The 24829-nt window shown below is 42.9% G+C and overlaps 1 protein-coding gene across 2 annotated transcripts in view; it reads left to right on the top strand.

Annotated features, from left to right (window-relative positions):
* LOC112252736 (cadherin-23-like) overlaps window positions 1–24582 on the top strand; it is a 95145-nt gene extending 70563 nt beyond the window's left edge. Inside the window, exons 15-31 of one of the 2 annotated variants that reach the window (XM_024424246.2) lie at window positions 5856–5975; window positions 7110–7287; window positions 7479–7690; window positions 7897–8091; window positions 8543–8656; window positions 16589–16718; window positions 16938–17201; window positions 17332–17493; window positions 17905–18161; window positions 18286–18383; window positions 18642–18842; window positions 19120–19160; window positions 20120–20180; window positions 20436–20565; window positions 21133–21252; window positions 21688–21819; window positions 22196–24582. In XM_024424246.2, coding sequence (XP_024280014.1) covers window positions 5856–5975; window positions 7110–7287; window positions 7479–7690; window positions 7897–8091; window positions 8543–8656; window positions 16589–16718; window positions 16938–17201; window positions 17332–17493; window positions 17905–18161; window positions 18286–18383; window positions 18642–18842; window positions 19120–19160; window positions 20120–20180; window positions 20436–20565; window positions 21133–21252; window positions 21688–21819; window positions 22196–22531 — 2751 coding nt within the window. In that variant the 3' untranslated portion in view covers window positions 22532–24582. The remainder of the gene's footprint in view (window positions 1–5855; window positions 5976–7109; window positions 7288–7478; window positions 7691–7896; window positions 8092–8542; window positions 8657–16588; window positions 16719–16937; window positions 17202–17331; window positions 17494–17904; window positions 18162–18285; window positions 18384–18641; window positions 18843–19119; window positions 19161–20119; window positions 20181–20435; window positions 20566–21132; window positions 21253–21687; window positions 21820–22195) is intronic. The other variant, XM_042323423.1, reaches the window with a different exon arrangement.
* Window positions 24583–24829: the final 247 nt, after the last annotated feature.

Genomic DNA, 24829 nt, shown 5'->3' with positions numbered 1-24829 from the left:
CCTCGGCCGAGAGGGAGTGGGCGCTCCGGATTATGCGGTTAGGGACAAGTATTGTGACTTGCTTTGCTCTCCGGAGCAGGGCGCCGTTGAAAGGAGTGATGATGGAGGTGTTATTCAGTGTTGAGGAGGAGCAGTTCAAATGGAAGATTCCTGGTGTCTGTGACTGCTGCTGTTTGGTGAGACATAGATCCGGTGGAGAGTGTGGGGAAACAGAGAAGACATTGTCTGTCATGCTGAGTCATTGCCAGATAAGGTCAAGGTAGGAAGTGTCAGTTATCCCGTGGGGGCTTTTGTTCTGAAAGTCCTACAGTGTTTTAGGTGTCAAGCTTCCTGAGGTAGTCATCTAGAATGCATTTCAATTAACAGGTGTACCTTTTGATATGCTAAATAGGGGAATTTATTTCCTTCTTAATACATTTGAGCCAATCAGTTGTGTTGTGACAAGTTAGCGGTGGTATACAGAAGATAGCCCTATTTGGTAAAATACCAATTCAAAATTATGGCAAGAACACCTCAAATAAGTAAAGAGAAATGAAAGTCCATCATTATTTCAAGACATGAAGGTCAGTCAATCCGGATATTTTCAAGAACTTTGAAATGTTCTTCAAGTGCAGTCGCAAAAACAATCAATTGCTATGATGAAACTGGCTCTCATGAGGACCAGCACAGGAAAGAAAACCCCAGAATTACCTCTGCTGCAGGAGATAAGTTCATTAGAGTTAACAGCCTCAGAAAGTGCTCAAATTCAAGTAACAGACACATCTCAACATCAATCAATCAAATTCAGTAAAATATATTCATAAAGCCCTACCTACATCAGCTGATGTCACAATGTGCTGTACAGAAACCCAGCCTAAAACTCCAAACAGCAAGCAATGCAGATGTATAAGCACGGTGGCTAGGAAAAACTCCCTAGAAAGGCCGGAACCTAGGAAGAAACCTAGTGAGGAGCCAGGCTATGAGGGGTGGCCAGTCCTCTTCTGGCAGTGCCGGGTGGAGATTATAACAGAACATGGCCAAGATGTTCAAATGTTCATAGTTGACCAGCAGGGTCAAATAATAATAATCACAGTAGTTGTAGAGGGTGCAACAGGTCAGCACCTCAGGAGTCAGTTGGCTTTTCATAGCCGATCATTCAGAGTATCTCTACCACACCTGCTGTCTCTAGAGAGTTGAAAACAGCAGGTCTGGGACAAGGTAGCATTTCCGGTGAACAGGTCAGGGTTCCATAGCCACAGGCAGAGCAGTTAAAACTGGAGCAGCAGCACGACCAGGTGGACTGGGGATAGCAAGGAGTCATCAGGCCAGGTAGTCCTGAGGCATGGTGCTAGGGCTCAGGTCCTCCAAGATAAAGAGAGAGAGTGAAGATAGAGAAAGAGATAATTAGAGAGAGCAAACTTAAATTCACACAGGACACTGGATAAGACAGGAGAAATACTCCACATATAACAGACTGACCCTAGCCCCCCAACACAAACTATTGCAGCATAAATACAGGAGGCTGAGACAGGAGGGGTCGAAAGACACTGTGGCCCCGTCCAACGATACCCACGGACAGGGCCAAACAGGCAGGATATAACCCCACCCACTTTGCCAAAGCACAGCTAGAGGGATACAGTATCTTCAACCACCAACTTACTATCCTGAGACAAGGCCGAGTGTAGCCCACGAACCCGAGGGGACGGGATGATTTGGGATGGTTTGGGATGAGTTGAACGGCAGAGTGAAGGAAAAGCAACCAAAAAGTGCTCAGCATATGTGGGAACTCCTTCAAGACTGTTGGAAAAGCATTCCAGCTGAAGCTGGTTGAGAGAATGCCAAATGTGTGGAAAGCTGACATCAAGGCAAAGGTTGGCTACTTTGAAGAATTTAAAATATAATTTGATTTTTTTAACACTTTTTTGGTTTTTGCATGATTCCGTGTGTGTTATTTCACAGTTTTGATGTCTTCACTATTATTCTATAATGTACAGTTGTGGCCAAAAGTTTTGAGAAGGACACAAATATACATTTTCACAAAGTCTGCTGCCTCAGTTTGTATGATGGCAATTTGCATATACTCCAGAATGTTATGAAGAGTGATCAGATGAATTGCAATTAATTGCCGTCCCTCTTTGCCATGCAAATGAACTGAATCCCCCAAAACATTTCCACTGCATTTCAGCCCTGCCACAAAAGGACAAGCTGACATCATGTCAGTGATTCTTTCATTAACACAGGTGTGAGTGTTGACGAGGACAAGGCTGGAGATCACTCTGTCATGCTGATTGAGTTTGAATAACCTTTACTGTAATTTAATTATGCCAATGTGCTTTCATCAATTGAAAGCCCTTAATCTATTTTATGAGAATTTGTAAGATTTCTTGTTTGCATAAAATAGACGCAGACCAGTCTTTCAATAATAGGTATTCGTTTTATTCCTAGTTGGAATGGTGTTCATTAAAACCTGTTGACGGGTTAGGGTTCCCTTTTGGGAACGACCCCTCCCCCGTTCAGCTGGAATGTGGCGCATGGAACGCAAAAATATTCTTAGAAATATTTAACCTCCACATATTAACAAGTCCAATAGCTCAAATGAAAGATAAACACCTTGTTCATCTAGCCAGCAAGTCAGATTTCTAAAATGTTTTACGGTGAAAACATAGCACATATTTTTGTCAAACCACCACCAAAGACACAGCTAATTTGAATAGCCATGGTGAACAAAATATGCAATCAACAACCGCAGGATTAAAAGAAAAATAATTCACTAACCTTTTGAAAATCTTCATCAGATGACAGTAATAGGACATGTTATACAGTACATTTATGTTTTTTTCAATAATATGCAATTTATATCCATAAATCTCTGTTTACAATGACGCCATGTTCAAAAAATGCTACTAAAATGTCTGGAGAAATGATGATAGCCCCGGCAGATAACGTCAGATAACAAGCAATACACATCATAAACTTTGACTAAATATACATGTTCTACATATAGTTAGAAAGATACACTTCTTCTTAATGCAACCGCTGTGTTACATTTATTTTTAACGTTACAGAATTCGTTCACTAGGCTATAATATGAGACGGCGCTCATAGATTAACAATATGACTCCGCTATCTTGGAGTCCACAGAAACCCAAAATTAACACATAAATATTCCCTTACCTTTGATGTTCTTCGATCAGAAGACGTGGAAGGAGTTATACTTACCAAAAACTGCGTTTGGTTTTCAAGTCTGTGTCTTTAGGTTATCAAACACGACAAATTCCGGTTGAAATGCAGCCAAAATTCTAGTGGATGCGCATCTAAACTTCAAAATTACATATTATATGTCGACTAAACTGGTCAAACTAAGTGCAGAATCAAACTTTAGCATGTTCTAAACATGCAAAACAATCCTTAGCTCGAACAGACAAACCTACATCGTTTGGTCAATCCTGGAAGAAAGAGAGCTCCGGACCCGACGCGCGCATGAAAGTACATGTATTTTCGCGTGACCCGGAGGTTTCAGCCCGCCAAAACTCGAGGGAGCGCGCGATTCTCACAATGAGAGGCCCCACTGAAAGAGGACACCACGCTGAAGAGATAGGAACTGTTCCAGATCCGTAGCTGGTTGGGAAGGGTGGGGGCGATGACGTCAAAGTTGGGCCAACTTTCATGATGACAAGAGAGAGTTTGGGAGAATGGCTGCCCTGAGAGTTCTGCTTTACATACAGACATAATTTGAACGGTTTTAGAAGCTTTTAGAGTGTTTTCTATTCAATAATAATTATTATATGCATATATTAGCAATTTTTGACAGATTTTTTTTCTGTTTACTATGGGCACGCAATTCCTCCAAAGGGGGCAGTAGTCAGCCCTATCTTTAACTTAACTTTTTATTACTCCTTGTCTGTGTCACACAATCCCTTCTTATGAACTCATATTGTTAATCACTTATAAAACAGAGTATAAGTTTACTTAGTTACAATTCTATTTAAAATGGGGATATTGTTTATTCATTTATCCATAATAATTTCAACAATAACAGACTGGAAGCTTCAAAAGGAGGGTGGTGCTTGGAATCATTGTTCTTCCTCTGTCAATCATGGTTACCTGCAAGGAAACATGTGCCGTCATCATTGCTTTGCACAAAAAGGGTTTCACAGGCAAGGATATTGCTGCCAGTAAGATTGCACCTAAATCAACCATTTATCGGGTCATCAAGAACTTCAAGGAGAGCGGTTCAATTGTTGTGAAAAAGGGCGCCCAAGAAAGTCCAGCAAGCGCCAGGACTGTCTCCTAAAGTTGATTCAGCTGTGGGATTGGGGCACCACCAGTACAGAGCTTGCTCAGGAATGGCAGCAGGCAGGTGCGAGTGCATCTGCATGCACAGTGAGGCAAAGACTTTTGGAGGATGGCCTGGTGTCAGGAAGGTCAGCAAAGAAGCCACTTTTCTCCAGGAAAAACATCAGGAACAGACTGATATTCTGCAAAAGGTACAGGGATTGGACTGCTGAGGACTGGGGTAAAGTAATTTTCTCTGATGAATCCCCTTTCCAATTGTTTGGGGCATCCGGAAAAAGCTTGTCCGGAGAAGGCAAGGTGATCGCTACCATCAGTCTTGTGTCATGCCAAAAGTAAAGCATCCTGAGACCATTCATGTGTGGGGTCGCTTCTCAGCCAAGGGAGTGGCTGAGAAGTACAATTTTGCCTAAGAACACAGCCATGAATAAATAATGGTACAAACACATCCTCCGAGAGCAACTTCTCCCAACCATCCAGGAACAGTTTGGTGACGAACAATGTCTTTTCCAGCATGATGGAGCACTAAAGTGGCTCGGGGAGCAAAGCATCGATATTTTGGGTCCATGGCCAGGAAACTCCCCAGACCTTAATCCCATTGAGAACTTGTGGTCAATCCTCAAGAGAGGTGAGTGGACAAACAAAACCCCACAAATTGACAAACTCCAAGCATTGATTATGCAAGAATGGGCTGCCATCAGTCAGAATGTGGCCCAGAAGTTAATTGACAGCATGCCAGGGCGGATTGCAGAGGTCTTGAAAAAGAAGGGTCAACACTGCAAATATTGACTCTTTGCATCAACTTCATGTAATTGTCAATAAAAGCCTTTGACACTTATGAAATGCTTGTAATTATACTTCAGTATTCCATCGTAACATCTGACAAAATTTCTAAAGACACTGAAGCAGCAAACTATTAATATTTGTGGCATTCTCAAAACTTTTGGCCACGACTGTAGAAAATATAAAAAAATAAAGAAAAACCCTTGATTTAGTTGGTGTGTCCAAACTTTTGACTGGTACTGTACAGCCATGGTTGTCAATTGTACTGCAGAAATGGATCGAAAGTCACACAAAATAGATAGTAGTTTTGGTGGCAGCTGCAGAGAAGCACTTGGAATTGCGAGGATGTATGGCAAAACAGCTTATGGAGGTGTTGAGTGGTAGTGTTATGTCCTATCAGACTGTTCGTCTGGAGTAGGACTAGATAGGGTTAAAAAGTGGAATGGGGTGGTTTTTTTTAGTGAGGGCTAATAGTTGGCAGGGCAATGTTCCTTTTCCTTTTTCCAAATTTTGTATTACCATATCAAATAATTGAATGTAGGTAGGCTGTGAATGGCACATCAGTACAGTAGGTGGCGGTGTATGCACCTAAACGTTGGATGCCAAAGAAGCTGAAGGAGTTCCTGCTCTGGCTGCATTCCAATACTGAAGACAAACCCAAATATGGAAGTTCCTGCTGTGGATTAGATGTGTTGTCTGAAGCCTAAACTCTCTCCCCGAAACTGCCTAATAATTACACTTTATAATCATCTTTCTCCTTTTTCTCCTCCTCCTACTTTTCCTCCTCCCTCTCTTGTCAGGGTGAAATCTACATTCTGTCTCCACTGGACAGAGAGACTAAAGACCACTACACCCTGACGGCCATAGCTAGGGACAACCCTGGGGGCAGCCCCAACAACCGACGGGAGAAATCTGTTCAGGTGGGATTCATACTGTAGTAGAACACAAGTAAACATAGTTGAATACACTGACTGTAATCACTCTGGATAAGACTAAAATGTGAATGAAAATGTATGTTCAAAATACTCTGTGGCCAGTTTATTAGGGACGGCACCCCGTTCACAAAAATGGTTCACTCCTACAGACAGTGAGTCACGTGGCCGTGGCTTACTATATAAAGCAGGCAGACAGGCATTGGGGCATCTGTTTGATTGAACATTAGAATGGTCAAAACAAGTGACCTAAGCGATTTTGAATGAAGTATGATTGTCGGTGCCAGGCGCACCGGTTCCAGTACCTCAGAAACGTCCAGCCTCCTGTGCTTTTCCCACAAGACAGTGTCTAGGGTTCACCGAGAATGGTGCAACAAACAAAAAACGTCCAGTCAGTGGCGGTCCTGTGGGTGAAAACAACTCGTTGATGAGAGAGGTTGATGGAGAATGGCAATAATTGTGTAAGCTAACAGGCGGGCCACAAACAGGCAAATAATGTTGCAGTAGAACAATGGTGTGCAGAACGATATCTCGTAATGCACAACTTGTCGGTCCTTGTCACGGCTGGGCTATTGTAGCAGATGACCACACTGGGGTCCACTCCTATCAGCTAAAAACAGAAAGTGGATCCAGTGGGCACATGATCAACAACACTGGATTTGAGGAGTGGAAAAGCAGCCTGGTCTGACGAATCCTGGTTCCTGTTGCGTCATGCTGATGGCAGATTCAGGTTTTGGCATAAGCAACATGAGACCATGGACCCATCCTGCCTGTTGTCAATGGTACAGGATGGTGGCAGCGGTGGAAGGGTGTGGGGAATGTTTTCCTGGCACATGTTAAGTCCCTTGATACCAATTGAGCAACATTTGTACGGCACACCTTGTATAATCCATCCCCCGAAGAATTCAGAGTGTTTTGGAGGCAAAGGGGGTCCGACCCAGTACTAGGTGGGTGTACCTAATAAACTGTCTACTTTGTGTATATCTCTGCATTGGTAATATGTGTATTATGATTCCTATGGGGATTGAAACCATAACCTTGGTATTGCTAGCACCACACTCTTACCAACTGAGCCACACAGGGCCACATCATATTTTCCTGTCCCTGGTCTGTCTCTCTCAGGTCTTGGTGACCGTTCTGGATGTGAATGACTTCCGTCCACGGTTCTCAGATCAGGTCTTTGAGACCAGTGTGTTTGAGAACGAGCCCAGTGGGACTTCTGTGATCACGCTGACTGCCAATGACCTGGATGAGGGGGAGAACGGTCTGCTGTACTACAGCCTGCAGGGCCCAGGGGCAGGTAGGAGCCACACAAACACACACATCATCATAGGTACTGTAAGAGGCTTTTGTTCCAGCCCAGTTTTAACACAACGGGTTTAACTTATTATGGTCTTCATTGGCAATTGATTAGTTGAATCAGGTGTGATAGGGCTGGGCTAAAACAAAAGCCTTGTATCTCTCTCTCTCTTTCTCTCTATGGTGTATCAGATGCCTTCTCTCTGGACGCTGACACAGGCCTGGTGCGTTCTCTCCGTCTGCTGCAGTCCTTTGAGTGCTTTAACCTGACAGTGGTGGCTACAGACCAGGGCAAACCACCCCTCTGGGGCACCGCCACCTTACACATCATCATCATAGATGTCAACGACAACAGGCCCATGTTCGTCAGGCCCACCAACGGCACCATCATGCACATCATGGAGGTGTGTGTATATGTTTGCTTGTGCATGTTGGTGGTACTACAGTATAGTGTTAGAAGTCCCTAGCAGTATAGTAAAAATGGAAAAACAGATTATATATTTTTTTGCATGTATGAAGCTGTTGCTCATCTACTGTAAAAATCTCTGCAGTTATAGTGCATAGAAACAGGATATCTCAAATCTCAATGATGTCTGCCCCCCCCTTGTAGGAGCAGGCCCCAGGCCTGCTGGTGTACGAGGTGTTTGCGACAGATGGGGATGAGGGGGTGAATGGAGAGGTGCGCTATGCATTCCTCCAGACAGGTGCTAGGAACAGAGATTGGGAGAACTTCCACATTGACACTATTACAGGAGTTATCACCACCGCCGTCAAACTGGACCGAGAGAAGCAGGCCCTGCACAGCGTGAGTGGACTGGCAAGACACGACCTAGGGCCCAATTCTAACCATACATATGCACTTGTAGCTGGTGACAACCTGAATCATACCTTGAGGTCAATGGAAAAAAATGCAAAGTTTGCAAAGGCCTGGCAGATTTCTGGTTAGGATTCAGCCCAGACAGGAATGAACAAGCTGATATGCAACTTATAAACCTACACAGTAATGGAGTGTGTGTGTGTGTGTGTGTGTGTGTGTGTGTGTGTGTGTGTGTGTGTGTGTGTGTGTGTGTGTGTGTGTGTGTGTGTGTGTGTGTGTGTGTGTGTGTGTGTGTGTGTGTGTGTGTGTGTGTGTGTGTGTGTTGCTCGCGTGCGCACACTCATGCATATGTGTGTGTGTGTGTGTATGTGTGTGCATGCTTGTGTGTATGTATGTGTATTGTTTATGTCTGACTAACGGAAGGTGTCCTGTCCCTCAGCTGATTGTTGTGGCCTATGACCTAGGTCAGCCCGTGCCTTATGAGACAACCCAGCCCCTACAGGTGGCGCTGTTGGACATCGATGACAACGAGCCTGTCTTCTTCAAGCCCCCGGTGAGTGGAGGAGAGTTAGAGAGCTTGGCCGTGTCTCATTCGAGGAAGATGTTCCCACCACTCTGCCCTAATTCACATTCATCTTCCTGCAATGAAACATAGCCCTGGAATCCTCAGCTATAAATCAAACTCTGGGTTTATACCTTACCACTAAGTGATACTTTAAACGGCAGAATATTCTTTCTGTACCATGCATGTTTGTGTGATAAAACCACCTTTTCAAATCTCTAGATATCTCTCCCTTCATATTTGATTTTTATTTGGTATTTTGTGTTCTGTGTTTGTATATTAGTCAATAACCTCATTTATACCTGGGTCCTTTGTCCTGATCTTGCCCACATTTTCATAAATATGTCTACACATGGTATTAAAATGTGTCTCATATTTGTCCACTGTGTCTGCATTGTGACCAGATTCTACGGGATTATGGTGATTTACAGTACCTTCAGAATATATTCACACCCCTTTACTTTTTCCACATTGTGTTGTGTTACAGCCTGAATTTAAAATTGATGAAATTGAGATTTGTTTTCACTGGCCTACACACAATACCCGATAATGTCAAAGTGGAATGACGTTTTTTGACATTTTTACAAATTAATTAAAAATGAAAAGCTGAAATGTCTTGAGTCAATAAGTATTCAAGCCCTTTGTTGTGGCAAACCTAAATAACTTCAGGAGTAAAAATGTGCTTAACAAGTTACATAAGTTGCATGGACTTACTCTATGGCAAATAATAGTGTTTAACATGATTTTTGAATGACTACCTCATCTCTTTACCCCACACATACAATTATCTGTAAGGGAACACCCCCCTGAAATGGACAAAAGTGAATGGGAAGTCATTGGCACTGGACAAACCATATACACGTACAAACCATATACACGTACATATGCACGTGCATTTGCAATATGTTTCAATGGGCATTTACCATCACGAATTTGGCATGCTCAAAAATCCTGCAGAAATGCAAAATTGACTGGCCCGATGAACTCGGGATGGCCGGGCAGTGATAGTTGTTCCTTTCCATCACTCGTTGTGTTGATTTCATCATGTCCATTTGGTGATGTTTTTTCACTATAGAATCATATTGCAAGTGCACGTGCATTTGCAATATGTTTCAATGGGCATTTACCATCACGAATTTGTCATGCTCAAAAATCATGCAGAATTGCAAAATTGACTGACCTGATGAACACAGGATGGCCGGGAAGTGATAGTTGCTCCTTTCCATCACTCGTTGTGTTGACTTCATCATGTCTATTGGGTGATGTTTTTTCACTGTTGAATCATATTGCACGTGCATTTGCAATATGTTTCAATGGGCATGTACCATCACAAATTTGTCATGCTCAAAAATCATGCAGAATTTCAAAATTGACCTACCTGATGAACACAGGATGGCCGGGCAGTGATAAGGCATATGTTTTGTCCATTTGCAATATGATTTCATAGGAAGTCAAAAGTCAAAGTCAAAAGTAACTTTTTGGGGGGCCAAATGCCATAAGACATTTGACGTGCTCAAAAATCCTGCAGAAATCCAAAATTGACTGGCCTGATGAACACAGGATGGCCGGGCATTGATAGTGGTTCTTCTCCATCGCTCGTTGTGTTGATTTCATTATGTCCATTTGTTTATGTTTTCTCACTTTTGCAAATTCACTATGCATTTGCAATATGGTTCATTGGGCATTTACCATCACGAATTTGTCATGCTATAAAAATCCTGCAGGAATGCGAAATTGACTAGCCCGGTGAACTCGGGATGGCTGGGCAGTGAGTCTGGTTCCTCTCCATCGCTCATTAGGGTTGATTTCAGAATGTCACTTTGGTGATAGTACCTCACTGTTTAAACATATTGCAAATGGACAATAGTCACCAGCAAGTCACTGTCCATCAGTCAATTAGATATCATTCTGACACCAAACTGATACAAACTGACACCAAACCCACTTTTCCAACTCGTTTAGTAGCCAACTATCACATACTACAGAGCTGGCCAAAAATTCACAACGCCTTCTATTCAAACCATAATAAAAACGTACAACACGTAGTTATGTTCCAGCTGCGGGTCCAGTTCTGATGTTATGTGTAGGCCTAGCTGAGGCAACCCCGAATCCCAAGTTTCGGCTCGATAGGTCATTTGGTGCCCGAGCAAGACCCTAATTGGTGCTGAAAATCCACTTTTTTCCATGACTTGCTACGGGGTCCTTGAATGAGCAATCGGACAGAAACGTTGGGGTCCGTCTATATGGGCCGAGGCGGTCGCAATTGCACCTAGTCTTGCGACTCTGGGACATTTCTAAATGAATTTAAGTTATTGCAAATGTACGAGGCTGTTTCTCGGTCCGAGAACCTTCTAGAGCCACGTAACTCACCACGCACTATCGACCTGAGGTCTAGAACAGGTTTCTAAAGTTTCAGAACTCTAGGTCTGACGGTTCTTTAAAAGTTCCAACAAGGTTAACTAATGCAGGCAGTGTATGTCTCTACACACCCCAATGTGTCCCCTCCTTCCAAGCTGTGTGTGTGTGTGATTTAGTTTTTCTTTGAAATGTTATGGGAAAATTGACTGATTTACAGTGGGTTGCCTAATCACACATTTTTTTATTTTATTTTACCTTTATTTAAGCAGGCAAGTTAGTTAAGAACAAATTCTTATTTTCAATGACGGCCTAGGAACAGTGGGTTAACTGCCTGTTCAGGGGTAGAACGACAGATTTGTATCTTGTCAGCTCAGGGGTTTGAACTCGCAACCTTCTGGTTACTAGTCCAATGCTCTAACCACTAGGCTACCCTGCCGGCCCATATGAAGTTTTGGAAAGATCTGACTCTTTTTAACCCTTCAAAATAGCCCCTGTGACACCAATTATGGCACTTCCGGTTGGCACAGGAATCTATAAGTAAACACATATCCTCATTGGGGTATGCTTTTACAGAATCCTGAGTTTTAAGTCTTTATGTTAAGAACTGACTGATTTACACAGGGTTGAATGCACTATTTATCACAAACTGCTGGTTGGGTATGGAAAAACACGTTTAGGGTGATTTTTAACCATTTCCGGTTGCTTCAGGAAACTTAGAATCGACACAGGTAGACCTCATAGTGTCCTGATGGACTGTCATTGAAGACAGGTTCATAAGGCATTCATAACCCAGATAGGCTTCAGGTTGACTTTAGAGGAGCAGGCAATGTATTCCTACGGGGAGAGATGTCATTGTAATCTGTGAGATCAAAAAACCCTGTTTTACTGTTAAGGGTTAATGCCACATGGTCAAGGTTAGGCTTGCACAGATCGGGAGGACCTCGGGATCGTACCCGAGGTCGAATTGTGCTTCTCACCCTAACGGTTCTCTCACTGTCACCCAAAAGCAAATGACATTTAGGGCCAGGCTTCATTTTGGGCCTACTTTTTTTCACGGTCGCTGCACTCAGAGCGAGCTACGGTCAATCGGGGAATCTCGTTGAACTCTGCACGGCCTAGAGAATATGGACATGCCATTGCAGGCTCTGTGTGTCTTTAAGCACTGCACTTTGTCACTCCATCCTTGCTGTGTGTGTGTGAGAGAGCTTTTCTTTGACATCTGTTGGGAGAAATGACTGACTTACAGTTCATGGGGGTTTCCTAATCCCACATATGAAGTTTTGAAAAGATCTGACCTTTTTAACCCTTGGAAACAGCACCTATGACACCATTTTAAGGCACTTCCGGTTTACACAGGAAGCTGAATGTGAACACATATCCTCCTTGGGGTAGGCAATTATAGAATTTTGAGTTTTAAGTCTTTATGTTAAGAACTGACTTATTTACGGAGTGTTTAGTGAGTGTGTTATTTCAGAAAATCACAGAAATCTTGCAGAGCTCCGAAGCACACTTTAAAAAGATTAGTGTGAACACGCTGCAACTGGATCTGTAACTGTTTTTTTTAAATAACCTATTTTTGAACATCACCAATTTGACATTGTACGATTTCTCTTAGATGACGATAGATAAATGGCTGGTTCTTTTGTTATTGACACCGGAGGCTCCTTGACTTTGACGTGAAGCAGAAAATTATTGCTCTATTTTCATTTTGGACTTTAATCCCAGAAAAATGGCCATAACTCAAAAACCGTTGAGGCCTAGACGCCATCTTGTTCGGGGCCAACTGCCCATTATGCCAAACCTACGCTCACCAAGTTTCAGCTTCAAAATATTTTCTGTTTTGGAGATAAGGCCACGTCGTGATTCGTGATGTTTTGTACATTTGCAATATGATTGCTTATGCCCTCTTGTGGGATTTACCGGGACAGCGGAAAAAAGACCAAAATGTGATTATTTTATAAAACGGAAACCGAATGTCCGAGAGAGTTTGTTTGATGGATTCCCGGTAGATCCGGCCCTGCCGCACGGCCCGACGCCGTCCGCGAATTTTAGAAACGTTTTCGGACGTCTAGTAAGGGACCGTACATTTGCAATATGGACTTTCTCACTAACCATATGGCGAATGTCAAAATGTTCCCTTAAGGTATGTAAGGTCCCTCAGTTGAGCAGTGAATTTCAAAAACAGATTCAACCACAAAGACCAGGGAGGCACCTATTGGTACTGTAGATAAAAGTGACATTGAATATCCCTTTGAATATGACGAAGTTATTCATTACAGTTTGGATGGTGTATCAATACACCCAGTCACTACAAAGACACAGGTGTCCTTCCTAACTCAGTTGCTGGAGAGGAAGTAAACCACTCAGGGATTTCACCATGAGGCCGATGGTGACTTTAAAACAGTTACAGCGTTTAATGGTTGTGATATGAGAAAACAAACTGCAATGTTGTTGTGGAGTAACAATAATGTAGTTACTCCATAACACTAACCTAATTGACAGAGTGAAAAGAAGGAAGCCTATACAGAATAAAAATATTCCAAATATACAGAATAAACATATTCCAAATATACAGAATAAACAGATTCCAAAACATGCATCCTGTGTGCAACAAAGTAAAGTAATAGTGCAAAAATAATGTGTCAAAGCAATTCACTTTTTTCCTGAATACAAAGTGTTATGTTTTCGGCAAATCCAATACAACACATTACTGAGTACCATTCTCCATATTTTCAAGCATAGTGGTCATGTTATGGATAATCATTAAGGATAATCATTAATTGTAATCGTTAAGGACAGGGGAGTTTTTCAGGATAAAAAATGTACGGAACGAATTCAAGCACAGGTAAAATCCTAGAGGAAAAACAGGTTCAGTCTGCTTTCCACCAGACACTGGGAGATTTATTTCACCTTTCAGCAGCACAAAATTCTAAAACACAAGGCCAAATCTACACTGGGGTTGCTTACCAAGAAACCAGCAAATGTTCCTCAGTGGCCGAGATACAGTTTTGACTTAAATCTGCTTGAAAAAACTATGGCAATACCTGAAAATGGTTGTCTAGCAATGATCAACAACTAATTTCACTGAGCTTGAAGAATTTTCTGAAGAATAAAGGGCAAATGTTGGAAAGCAAACTGAATCAGTTTTTCCTCTAGGATTTTACCTGTGCTTGGATTCATTCCGTACATTTTTATATTGAAAATCTCCCCTGTTCTTAACGATTACAAGCATACCCATAACATGATCACTATGCTTGAAAATATGAGGAGTGGTACTCCGTAATGTGTTGTATTGGATTTGCCCCGAACATAACACTTTGTATGGAAGATTCTTAGAGACTTACCCAGAAAGACCCGAAGCTGTAATCGCAACAAAGGTGCTTCTACAAAGTATTGACTCAGGATTGTAAATACTTATGTAAATGAGATATTTATATCTATTTAATCAATTTTGAATTCAATCTGTAACACAACAACCCTGGAATAAGACAAGGGGGTATGAATACTTTCTGAAAGCACTGTAAATGGTTTCACTGTCCAGATCCATCTACACTTGTAAGATATCATGACACAATGTGTGCCTGACTACCTCCGGAGGTGGTCAGGAAGATCTGGTCACAATCAGATCACAATGCGTCTTTTAATTGTTTACACCTGTCTGAAAATGTGGGCACAATCTGAATGTGGACAAGATCAGGACAAAGGATGCATGTTAGAACCAGGTGTCGTGTCTTTACTATCATTAACTGAAGACTGATAGTTTTTATCAAAGATTCTCTGTAATTAGTTATTACGCGATCAACTGATTAATTACGTAACTAATTAACTAGGAAGTCGGGGCACCAAGGAAAAATATTCAGATTACAAAGTTATCATTTCCTAAAATAACTTTTCAGATATTTTATCTGATCAATTAGTCTTCGAATTAATGAATTATTTTCTTTACCTCACGTTAGTCTCATTCCAAACGTCGTAAATTGTTGGTTATCTGCACGAACCCAGTCTTCAGTATGAGTCATCCATACATCAATTGTGTTAAATCATTTATTTTTTACTAACTAAGTAATTCACAGAAATGCATAAACAAACAAACAAACAAGGTAAATGTGGTTACATGAAATGATAGGAGAATGTGCCCTAGTGGGCTAAACCGGCATGGCGGCTTGTTAGACAAAAGGGGACGTGGGGGTCGACTAAGAAGTCACTACAGAGTGATAATTATAACAATTGAAATGCTAATCCTTTGCACATGAACGCTCACTCATTCGGGAACAATTGCAATCAATATATATATTTACGCTCAGTGTGTCGTCTTGATCGCTGGTGAAAAGTTCATTTATTTTGTAGAATTGTCCGTCTCTCTCCCTCTCTCTCTCGGTTGTGGTTAGAGGCGATGGTTCAGAGTGACATCCGTTATAGAATGGTTGTTTCGGCGGTTGTCGTTCTTCGCGTTCAATGATGCCGAATTCCTAGCTGCAGACTAGTAATTAATATCAAAGACTTGTTCTTATTCCGTCGGTATCGATAGTCTAAGAGTTTAACCACGTGATATGGTTAAAATATTCAGCATTGGTCTACAACCTTTGTCCTCTGAATGGAGAAAAACATGGTCTGCAACCTTTAGCCATCTCGTAATTGAGGTAAGCTTGGTCTACTGATAATTTCTCAAAGTTGGGTTTTATTCAGAATGGAGGAAGAGGGGCTGTCCCAGTAAGCCTGACCCTAACTGGGCTCAGGGGCGGTTCTCTGATTTAGTTCAAATCAAAAGGGTATTGTATTTTTCTTCATTAAACAGTCCAAAATCATATTATACATTTATACAAACTGTATCATACTCACTCATTCATCTTATACAACAATTAGATGTAAAACCTCATATCTGAGGTTATTATATAAACAGCGTTATGTCTCACTCCAAACGTCGTAAATTGTTGGTTTTCTGCACGAACCCAGTCTTCACTATGAGTCATCCATACATCAATTGTGTTAAATCATTTATTTATTACTAACTAAGTAATTCACAGAAATGCATAAACAAACAAGGTAAATGTGGTTATACATGAAATGATAGGAGAATGTGCCCTAGTGGGCTAAACCGGCATGGCGGCTTGTTAGACAAAAGGGGAAGTGGGGGTCGACTAAGAAGTCATGTGGCCCATGAGCTTCCCCAAGTTGTGACAAACGGACCAGTTCGTAGCTGGATTCTTCACCAATCTTTTATACTTTCTCCGGAACATGAAATTTGTTCGTACCTCAAGTTCTGTGAGGTGGAAGGATTTCCTTTGTTCTCCATGAAAATCTACTCTCTCTATACTGTGTGTCCATGAGGAGATTCTCAGGAATTTACGACGTCTCTCTGACCACAGCAACCTAGTTGAAGGAGGAAAGGGGGAGGCAGGGAGAGGGGGATGGGCTTGCTATACCCAAAGAGGCCAACGTCATGACACAGGTATAAACGGGGCTAATGTGTTGGTTTCATATGTGTGACGATTTTGTCTTACGTCTTGCTCATGTATCTGTGTGCGTGTGTGTGCATGCATGCCTGTCTGTCTGGTTCGCTCTCAGCGAGGCGGCCTACCGTACCAGACTCTGTCTGTGGCAGAGCACTCTACTCCAGGGACAGTAGTGGGTAATGTGAAAGGAGCTGTGGACGCAGACGAAGGCTCAAACGCTGTAGTCTACTACTTCATAGCAGGTCTGTGGAGAGGACAACACAACACTACACACACACACACACAGGCACAGAAGCACACCCACACACACACACAAACACACTGATTCATCCATACCGGACAATATAGAAATATCAGTCCATTATTACTAATACTGAATAATGAAATACCTTTTTGGCTTCTGCCCGTTGCTGTCCCTTCTATGAATGGATGTAACACTGATTTCCACCCCTGCCCTTTAGGGGGAGATACTGAGGGGAACTTTGGTCTGAACCCAGGGGGCATACTGAAGGTGAAGAAGGATCTGGATCGTGAGGACATCTCAGTATACTCCATCATTGTCAAGGCCTCCAGCCACAGGAATTGGGTCCCACCCAGGGATCAGAGGTCAGCCCGGGGCAGAGCCCTTGACCCCAGCCATGACCCCACCCTGCAGGAGATCAGAATCTACCTGGAGGACATCAACGACCAGCCACCGCGCTTCACCAAGCTGGAGTACACTGCAGGTACTGTACATAAAACTGGGGTGGGGGTTTGTGTTTCTATGTGCATGTGTGTGAATTGATAATATTGTGCTGCTCTCACTAACCAGTTCTCTCTCTCTCTCTCTTTCATCCTCTCTCTCTCTCCTTTTAGGTGTGGCAGCTGATGCCAAGGTGGGCTCAGATCTGATCCGAGTACAGGCCATAGACAACGACATAGGGAACAACAGCCTGGTGCTGTACCATGTCCTGTCCATTCGCTACATTAAACTCCAGTCCAATGACTCTGAGGACATAGGAAATGTCTTCATCATAGGTCAGCCACTGCCTACTGCCTAGCATGACTATTATCTGTGTTTGTGTAGTATCCCTTGTTAATCCTTGATAACCAATGTTGGGATCAATTCCATTTCAATTCAAAATTGAGGCAATTCATTGAATTGAAATAGAATTGCCCCCTACTATTACTCATTGATAACTAAGTTTGGGATCAATTCCATTTCAATTAAGGTGAACATATTGACAGAAATTAAATTGGCCCTAACCATGCTGATAAATCTTTCTCCCTTCAAAGTCTCCTTACCAGTCCTTTATAACAACGGTTGGGATCAATTTAATATAAATTCAGATAATGAATTTACTACTGTAAATTGACTGAATTGAAAAGGAATGTGCCTCAACCCGATTGATAACTGTGAATCACAATGGAATTGGCCCTGAACCTTAGGAGAGACAGATGGGATCATCCGCACCTTTGACCTGTTCACGGCCTACGACCCGGGCTACTTCATGGTGGAGGTATTGGCACGGGACCTGGCGGGCCACAGTGACATCACCATGGTGGACATCTACATCCTGCGGGACAACCAGCGGGTGAAGATCATCATCAACGAGATACCCGAGCGGGTTCAACAGTTCCAGGAGGAGTTTATCAGCCTGCTATCCAACATCACCAGAGCCATAGTCAACACGGACGATATGCAGGTAGGTGGGGTTGGGGGATGTGGAGGATGTGTGTGTCTCTGTGCAGGTGTGTGTGTGAAATTACGTATGAAATGTGTGTGTCCCACTATCCCCGTTTGTCATCTCCTCCTCTGTTTCTGCTCAGTTCCACGTGGACAAGAAAGGCAGAGTGAATTTTGCCCAGACAGACGTGCTCATACATGTGGTCAACAAGCAGACCAACCGCATCCTGGACGTGGAAAAGTCAGTTGCTGCTTGGCAGTATAATTTATTATCATGTTATTACCTATAGAAATGTAATTGCTAGAACGGACATTCCCCATATTTAGTGTAGCCATGAATTTTCCGGTCAAATTGCAGTGGTCTGAGGGGGCTTTGTCCCTTCTAGTAATTATATTTCTATGTCATTACATTGTTACTACACTAAAATCATGATGTATAAATCTACTCCTCTCTATGCTAAGCCCATTGTCTCTCCTTCCCTGGTCTTGTGATTGACAGGGTGATTCAGATGATTGATGAGAACAAGGACCAGCTGAGGAACCTGTTCAGGAATTACAACATCCTGGACGTCCAGCGTGCCATCAGCAGGAGAGCACCTGATGACCTCACAACGCTACAGATGGCCATCATTATCCTAGCTGTGTTGCTCTTCTTGGCAGCCATGTTGTTCATCTTCACGAACTGGTACTATCGCACAGTGTAAGATCTGTAATTGTCAAACATATTATACCAATCCACTATAACTTCTACAATCCAATAATCATACTCATACTAAACCACTCCATTTTACAATATGCTCTTATGTATCAAAGTATTGATTGTTCTTTCAGTTCATCTCAATTGTCAATTACTTTTTCTTTCAATGGAATTTGTAATGGTGTTACTTCACACTGGCTATGATAGGAGACACTACTTTGACTTGGCTATGTAAACATGTTAATCATCTCACCTGTTTGTGTGTTGTTCTGTGCTACAGACACAAGAGGAAGCTGAAAGCCATTGTAGCAGGATCCACAGGTGGGTGGGTGGGTGGGTGAGTGAGTGAGAGAGAAATTGAGACTGCATGCAGAATTGTGCAAAAATATCCTCTGTGTACAACGTAGAACACCAAATAATGCATGCAGAGCAGAATTAGGCCAATACCCACTAATTATGCAGAAAAAAAGCCGTTAAATTCTACAACCACCTAAAAGGAAGTGATTCCCAAACCTTCCATAACAAAGCCATCACCTATAGAGAGATGAACCTGGAGAAGAGTCCCCTAAGCAAGCTGGTCCTGGGGCTCTGTTCACAAACACACCCCACAGAGCCCCAGGACAGCAGCACAATTAGTTAATTAGTTAATTAATTAAACAGAGAGTACACAGTGACAGAATACCTGACCACTGTGACTGACCCAAACTTAAGGAAAGCTTTGACTTTGTACAGACTCAGTTAGCATAGCCTTGCTATTGAGAAAGGCCACCGTAGGGAGACATAGCCTGTCTTCTCTTGAGAGCCATGTGCACACTGCCCACAAAATGAGGTGGAAACTGAGCTGCACTTCCTAACCTCCTGCCCAATGTATGACCATATTAGACACACATATTCCCCTCGGATTACACAGATCCACAAAGAATTAGAAAACAAACCCAACTTTGATAAACTCCCATATCTACTGGGTGAAACTCCACAGTGTGCCATCACAGCAGCAAGATTTGTGACCTGTTGCCACAATAAACAAACACCATTGTAAATACAACCAATATTTATGCTAATTTATTTTCCCTTGTGTACTTTAACCATTTGTACATTGTTACAACACTGTATATATACACTTCTGTATGTGTAATGTTAACTGTTTATTTCACTTTTGTATATTACCTACCTCACTTGCTTTGGCAATGTTAACACATGTTTCCCATGCCGCTAAAGCCCCTTGAATTGAGAGAGAGAGAGAGATAGTGTGTTAGTTAGTTCACCTGTCTGTTTTTCAGGAAACCAAGGTCTAATGGACATCCTGGATGTGCCCAACACCAATATATACTCATTTGAGGGGTGAGACAATCCATTTTACAGTGTGAATTTTATTTTAGAAATCCTTAAAATATTTAAAAACCTACTTTGTTGCACTTCACTTATTTCATTGATATGTCTGTGGCGGCTTATTCCTTTTGCAAGCTCACAGATGCATGTTGTACTGATCTTAACTGTCACAATGACAGTTGTGTATACATTATCTAATTAGACTGGTGAAGTGTTAGCTGTGTGTGGTTAAGACTGTGTTGCTAAGACTGTGTTGTTGACACTCAGGGCCAACCCTGTTTGGCTGGACCCGTTCTGTCGGAACCTGGAGCTAGCTGCCCAGGCAGATAATGAAGAAGACCTGCCAGTGAACCTCAGTGAGATCACTGACCTGTGGAACAGCCCTGCTCGGACTCACGTGAGTACAGCTACCTACATATGTTCATCTATTTCTATGAGTACAGCCATTTATGTTTATATTAATTTATCCAACTTTATGAATTTCTATGAGTACAGCGAGTTATCTTTGTTAATAAGTACTGTGTCCAACCATGGGGCTTGTGAATATCCACTATACAGCACACAGAACACCACACTACACAGGATTGTGCTACAGTATTGTGCTACTAACACCATAGGGAAGATGAAATCTGTCTCAGGTTTACATGAGCTCCAATTAGTCATCATGTCTCTGCCCTCCAAGTGATCCACAGGCCGAGATTCAATCAAAGGCACATTGTTGACAAGCGCACTGCACTTTACTTTTAAAGGTAATTTATGCTTGAGCCGACTGCTGCATTTACCGTGAATGCGATCTCCACAAACATCATGGAAATTGCCGCATTTTCGACAGTGCAGTACGCATTTCATTGAATCCCGACAAAGTCAGCTCTGGATCTTTTTGTCTCTCCTATCCCCAGTAATGTTCAAAGACAGGCGTTAGTCTTTAACTGAAGTGTGTGTGTGTTTGCATTACACCCTGCAGGGAACGTTTGGCCGTGAGCCCCAGGCCAAGCCTGAGGATGACCGCTACCTGAGGACAGCCATCCAGGAGTACGACAATGTCGCCAAGCTGGGCCAGATCATGAGGGAGGGGCCCATTAAGGTGAGGAACACACACACACACGTGTCCTCTCTGGTGGCAGAGTCCACATACAGTGGGGCAAAAAAGTATTTAGTCAGCCACCAATTGTGCAAGTTCTCCCACTTAAAAAGATGAGAGAGGCCTGTATAATCACCATAATTTGCAAATAAATTCATTAAAAATCCTACATTGTGATTTTCTGGATTTTTTTTCTCATTTTGTCTGTCATAGTTGAAGTGTACCTATGATGAAAATTACAGGCATCTCTCATCTTTTTAAGTGGGAGAACTTGCACAATTGGTGGCTGACTAAATACTTTTTTGCCCCACTGTATTCCTGTTGGGGACTAATATTAAAACATTGTTTTTTAGGTTCTGTGCAGCTATCCAAAACATATTGGGATGGGTAAATGTGATTTTGATTGACTGTGACTGACCTTAACTGCTGTTCTATCAGGGCTCACTGCTCAATGGGGTTTTGGACAACTACCTGAGGCTCAAAAAGCTATTTGCAGCCAGACTGGTCACCAAGTTGACCAGCCAATGCGACCAATCGTCAGTCACAGTGGTGGAACGTGAGAAAAAGCAGGTCCAATCCTGCTGCTGTGTGCTGTCCTGTTCCTCGCCACTGTAGGGCGTGCTCGCACTAGTTTCCTCTACTGGCGCGTCCCCATCTCACTGCTTGTCACTCTGTTTGCATGACTTCTGTGGGCCACTACCAGCCCACTTTACTGCTCGATAGGATGTTGCAACTCACTGCTAGTGCTAACTACCTGCTGTTTTTCTCCTCAGAATTCCTTTCAGGCAAATTTCTGACTCTTGCACTCCTTTTCACAATATTGCATCTGAATGTTAATGGTATTTACTTTTGATGAGACAATTGGTGCTAACTGCTTTTGTACATTTTTCTCCTATCCCCTAATCCATTCCTATCCTCCATGCCTGTCCCTTCATTCCTCTCCCAGCTGATCCAGAGTGACCTGGATGATGACGAGGATGACCGTGTGGGCATGGGTGACAGCTGGGGCACGCTGCGCTTCAGACACAAGCTCCCCGGTGAGATGAGGGGGCCCGACGGCGTCCACAGCAGCACGGGCACACTCCTAACCTCTGACCTCAACAGCCTGCCCGAGGACGACCAGCGGGCCCTGGCAGGCTCCACAGAGGCACTGAACATCACCGATGGCGGGTTGTACGCCGAGCGCAACACCCGTACCGAGTCAGCCAAGTCCACACCGCTGCACCGTAACAAGGATAGTGACACGCTGACCGAGAGCCCGCTGGAGATCACGGAGTTATGACTAGCCGAGGCCTCGCTGGTCTGAGAAGAGACACGACTGAGTGGAGTGTCCTACTGCTGTCCCCTGCCTTCTCCCCTATCCTCTCCTCAAAAACTGAGGGTCAGACACTGACCACTGTGACCAGGATACAGCCAGGGGAGATTGGGGAAAGCGGGTAGAGGGCCAGGGGTTGGAGGAGGTGGAGTGTGTGCAGTCTGGGAACTTAAAATGTCAGTGAAGATCTTCGTGAGCCATGGATGGCGTGTGTGAGGGATCCCTTCAAAGATGGATATTAATTTGGTTTAATGTCTGATTGTGGACCAGATGCAAAGACTTAGGGGCTCCTGAGTGGTGCAGTGGTCTAAGGCACTGCATCTCAGTGCTAGAGGCTTCACTACAGACATCCTGGTTTGAATCCAGGCTGTATCACAACCAGCCGTGATTGGGAGTCCCATAGGGCAGTGCACAATTGGTCCAGCGTCATCCGGGTTTGCGCCGGAGTAGACCATCATTGTAAATGAGAATTTGAACTTAACTGACTTGCCTAGTTAAATAAAGGTAAAATAAAAAATTAAGTGTCAAGCGAAGACCTGGAACATAGAATAGCAGACCAAATTGAAAGACTACTAAGATTAAACATGGTGAAAAAGAATACACTATGGCCAGCTTGTCTGGGACATCTCTTGCAGGACACCATTTGGTCTCCTACAGTCATTCTAAGATGGAGGCCAATACTGCCTTTATAAGGGGAGACCTGTCCAATAACAGCCTACTGTCAGACAGAAGTACAGTGTCCTTCTGGAGTTACGTCCTAGGTTGCACACACTCTCACAAAAAAAAGCCACAGACCAGCGAACGGCCAACAAATGGACTGTCAAAAATAGTTAACATGACATAGAAATGTATTTCTTTTATTTACTGTAAAAGAGGTGAGCACTTATTGGGTGAGGAAGGGAAGAGGGGATACATAAGGACATTCTTTGAATTGAAAGGACTTGAGGTCTGGATATGGGAACTGTTCTGTTCTGTCTCCCAATGAATGGGTTGTCTTGGGTATCCTGAATTTGGAGACCTAACTGGACACCAACAGCCATAGGTCTCCATCATATTTGACTACAAAAGGACTACAGAAGGACTTGTTTAATGATGTCATCATTGAGGAGCACAGACGAAGAGGCTTTGTCTGGATATTAGCACAAGAGACATTAATAAATAAACCCACTCTGCTATGGTGGCCAAGTAGCCTGGTTAAACCAGACTGAACGCTGAGCTCACCACTGTAACATCTGTTTTGCATGCCAGGCTAGTGGCCCAGCAGAGCAGCTCTAGGACTGGATGAACCAATAATAAAAGAGTACACTGATAGACAGAGCCACAGCGAGTGCATCAATACAGTTCCTCGCTTCAAGTTACATGGGCAATAAAAATAATAATTGGGACTGAGTAAGAGTGGAACAATGCCTCAGTATGGAACTGGAAGCCTTATCTTCAGGCAAAATTCAATCCATAGCACTTGAAGATCTGCGGTATAGCAAGATTGAGCCGATATATGCAGTGTTTACCGTGAATGCAGTCTCCGAGAACTTGGTTTTTAAATTTAAATCGCGCTATACCCCGGCTCTTCAGCCCTATGGACTGAATCTAGCCCTTGGATTGCCAGAAGGGGTAAGGGTGGGAGTATATATATATATAAAAAAAGAAAAGAAAAAGAGGGTATGCTGCCCCACATAAAAAACTTGACATTGCCACCAGAGTGAGTTCATGGTCAAAATGAGCAGGATTTGCTTTATTGTAAAGCAAAAATATATATAAAAAAATGACCCATTGAAAACATATTTTGGAAGAAAAAAATGCTCTTACCAAAATGGGTAGACAAAATGGATGTTTGAAATATGTGTACTACATTGTACTTTGGAGACATTTGTTGGGTTTCCTTTTGAATAGCAACCGTTTCCCGACCTGAGTGTTACGCATGATTTATTTTTATATTCCCATTTTGAACATTTATGAACAGTTATGTGTTGAGAAATGTTGTGGATGATCTGTGATAAAAAAATAAAATATGCAACTGCCTCCGTCCACAGGTCAGTGAGTTGATAGGAGTGTGTAGCCAATTCCTCTCACTATTGGAGCACTGAGGATGAGCTGGTAACTAGTTATACTGTAAAACTACACACTATGCTGATCATGTGTCTACTGATTGAGCAGTCACTATCTTGATGAAGTTGACCTGACAGTTGCCTGGCTACCCAGACTCCTTGCTCCGGCCAAACACTACACCACACCCACAGACATTAGTTTATTCTCCACAAGTGTGGA

This window comes from Oncorhynchus tshawytscha, linkage group LG06 (assembly GCF_018296145.1).
Source record: "Oncorhynchus tshawytscha isolate Ot180627B linkage group LG06, Otsh_v2.0, whole genome shotgun sequence".
Classification (NCBI taxonomy): domain Eukaryota; kingdom Metazoa; phylum Chordata; class Actinopteri; order Salmoniformes; family Salmonidae; genus Oncorhynchus; species Oncorhynchus tshawytscha.
This window is presented reverse-complemented; position numbering and strand designations above follow the sequence as displayed.